At 48.6% G+C, this 3,476-nt stretch overlaps 1 protein-coding gene across 1 annotated transcript; it reads left to right on the top strand.

The window, feature by feature from the left end:
• Positions 1-398: 398 nt before the first annotated feature.
• LOC136792078 (stabilizer of axonemal microtubules 1-like) lies at positions 399-3,125 on the top strand (the record flags this gene model as incomplete). The annotated part of the gene is given in 2 exon segments (XM_067006909.1): positions 399-481; positions 2,942-3,125. Coding segments are annotated over 2 exon segments (267 nt in total), but the record flags the coding sequence as incomplete, so codon positions are not given.
• Positions 3,126-3,476: the final 351 nt, after the last annotated feature.

The raw sequence follows: 3,476 nt of genomic DNA, 5'->3' as shown, positions 1-3,476 counted from the left end.
TACGCTCGGAAGGCAAACGCTCCCAGCCTGGGCTCGCCCCTAGCCCCGTCCCCGCCCTGCCGCTGCGGCGACCCAGGACCGCCACTGCCTGGAGTTGGCGGAAGAGGACGACCGGACGCTTGCGAGACCGCACTTACCGGCTGCCGCCGCCCACCCAACCCGTCTCGGATCCAGGCGCCCGGCCACACGATGCGCGTCGCAGGCGTCCAGACCTCCGCGACCACCATACGCCCGCGCGCCGGGGGCGGGGCTGAGGACGCACGACCTTTCACACTCCCGCGCGTCTGGCGCCTCCGAAAGTAGACGGTTCGTCCGATAGCCTAGCCCCGCCGGTTGCCTGGACTGAGGCCGGCGCGGTGGAGTTGCAGAAGCTGCGGGTGCGGAGGAGTTGCAGAAGCTGCGGGTGCGAAGGAGCTGTGGAGCTGACCCCGGGAGCCAGGAGCATGACGACCTGGTGTGTGTGTCACATTTGTTCCTGCGGGTAAGAAAGGGCTGGTGTGGCGACCTCCGGGGCTTGGAAGCGAGCTGGGGTCTCGGGGAACGGAGCCCTCAGAGTAGCCGACCTGCAAAGGTGGAGGATGCGGGCCCAGCGACGTCCCACTTATACCCGGGTCCGCAGATGCTCGCTGCGCACCCGCCAGCTACCGCGGGTTAGGCAGTTCTGCTTTGTCGGCTCCTATCCAGGGGCGCAAACTGGAATGCTATGGCGCCAGGCAGATGATATACACCTGTGTAGCAGCGGCTGGATGTCAGGCTGCCAAGTGTGGAGACCTGATCCGACGGGGAGAGTGTATGACCACAAAATTTTTTTTAAACTTTATTTATTTTTGTCTGTGTTGGGTCTTAGTTTCTGTGAGAGGGCTTTCTCTAGTAGCCGGCAAGCGGGGGCCACTCTTCATCGCGGTGCGTGGGCCTCTCACTATCGCGGCCTCTCGTTGCGGAGCACGGGCTCTAGACGCGCAGGCTCAGTTGTGGCTCACGGGCCTAGTTGGCCCGCGGCATGTGGGATCCTCCGAGACCAGGGCTCGAACCCGTGTCCCTGCATTGGCAGGCAGATTCTCAACCACTGCGCCACCAGGGAAGCCCCTATGCCCACACAATTTTTAAAAAATAAATAAAAGGAAACGGAAGGAGAGTAGAACGGTGTGCAAGCCTGTGAGTTTTCGACCCATGTTACACTTTCTTCTGTTCCTAGTTTTCCATCCCGGCCTGACCATATTCCCGTTCCCAGTCCCATCCAAAGTGCTTTCCTTTGGGATCTGACGGACTGAAAAGGTAGTAGGTAGTCTCCTGAAACCCAGAATTGGTCAGTGAGTCCTGCCTAACCTGTAAGCAGTCATCTCCTTTCTCAGCTTCCTTGCTGACCCAGGGATTAGACGACTATTTGCTAAATAAATAGTATGAATATGTCAATCCTGTCGTACTGTAATCCCCTCCAAAGGAAAAACACTTCACATGGTGATGGAAAGCAGTTTCCCCGTAGTTTCATGATAAATGTTGTTTTTAATTACTAATTGGATGTAGATTAAAAGATAAGTCAACCTTTGAGGATTTGATTCATATCTGAAAACCCTGATGTGCAAGAAAATTGATTGTTTTTCTAATCTTTAAATTAATTTCTATCCAACCTAAGTTCCTTTCCCATCCAGCTGTCAGGAAATTTCAGTCTTCATTATGTTGGAGGCTACCTTTCCTCCAAGCAGTAAAATTTTACATCCAGGGAGCAGAGGCATTGCCAATGCAAGAGGAATCTTCTCTGGGCTTTAAACATTGGTAATGCTTCCCACTGAAATGTCTCTTGCTGAAGTTCGCATAATCCCTTCAAGAGTGGTGCCACTGCTGCTTTGAAGTTTATGTTTTTCTTTTTGCGGTACACAGTCCTGTCACTGCTGTGGCCTCTCCTGTTGTGGAGCACAGGCTCCGGACGCGAAGACTCAGCAGCCATGGCTCAAGGGCCTAGCCACTCCGAGGCATGTGGAATCTTCCCGGACCGGGGCACGAACCCTTGTCCCCTGCATCGGCAGGCAGACTCTCAACCACTGCGCCACCAGGGAAGCCCTGAAGTTTATGTTTGATGTACAAGAATCTTGGCAAAGCTGAGAGCCACTAGGGTTCCACCTAGCCAACTCTTGATATCTGGCCACCTCCTGGAACACTGTTAGAATGAGGCAAAGACCCCCGCTCTTCTAAGAACTCCCTCCCCCTCATCTTCTACCTCCTTCCTCTCTCTGGGGAATCGTCCCCTCTTCCCTCTTTTGCAGTCCAGGACCATCTGTTTCCTCTTAGGACCTCATTTCCAGAAGGACATCTGATTTCATCTCTTCATGAATTGTTTTTATAAAGACAGGAGAGGGCTTTCCTGGTGGCGCAGTGGTTGAGAATCCGCCTGCCGATGCAGGGGACACGGTTCATCCCACATGCCTCGGAGCGGCTGGGCCCATGAGCCTGTGCGTCCGGAGCCTGTACTCACAACGGGAGAAGCCACAACAGTGAGAGGTCCGCATACCAGCAAAAAAATAAAAAATAAAAATAAAAATAAATAAAAAGACAAGAGAACGTGTTGACTTCAGGCAGCTTTTATCCTCGGCCCTTCCAAAAGTCCTGCAAGAAGGAAATATCAGGGACCTGACTACCTGCTTGAAATAAAGGAGGGGAAAAAAACAAGGAGAAGAAACTCATTAATATTTCAATACATTGCCTCTCTTTAGGAGGGTCAAGATTGTCAAGAGACCCCTTCAGGGAAATTTTGACCTGCATCTGTTACTTTTTCATCTTGCTGTTTGAATCTTTTTTTTTCATACTATGTAACTAAATCTTTTCAAATGTCTTTCACTATATCAGTCAAAACAACCATCTATCTCAGAACATCGTTTTCTCTGCAATGTGTATATACAATTGCTCATGTGAGTTAAACTATGATAAGTTATTTATGTTTGCATAGGCGACATCATTGCCCACATGGAACCACAAGGATTTATGAAAATTCTGACGTGCCTTGTCCCACAGCTGAATGTTTGGGAAAATATCCTCTGTATGGCAGTGTTCTTCCACCTCAGAGTCTGAAGCCCAAGGAATAATTTTGAGCATATAGTGGTAAAATGGAAGGAATAACAACATTTAAGTAAATATCAAGAAACTGTTTGCTTTACCTATTTTTCTCCCCACTCTTCTGGGTTTTTTTGTTTTTGTTTTTTGAATTTTTGAATTTTTTTAATTTATGTTTTATACAGAAGATTCTTATTAGTTATCCATTTTATACATATTAGTGTGTATATGTCAATCCCAGTCCCACTCTTCTGATTTTAATAAGGTGTTTTTGTTTTTAACTCTTTAAACCATTTAGTTGATTTAGTTGAACCAGTCTACGAAGCAAGAGACTAGTTGAGTCACAACTTGAGGGAAACATAAAGATGTGAATTAAGTTAAATGAGAAAAATGAGAAGGAAAGGGGATATATAAAAAGTTCTATTGATTGT

The sequence above is a fragment of the Kogia breviceps genome, chromosome 11 (assembly GCF_026419965.1).
Source record: "Kogia breviceps isolate mKogBre1 chromosome 11, mKogBre1 haplotype 1, whole genome shotgun sequence".
Taxonomy (NCBI): Eukaryota; Metazoa; Chordata; class Mammalia; order Artiodactyla; family Physeteridae; genus Kogia; species Kogia breviceps.
The sequence above is the reverse complement of the archived record's forward strand: the minus strand, read 5'-3'. Positions and strand labels throughout refer to the sequence as shown.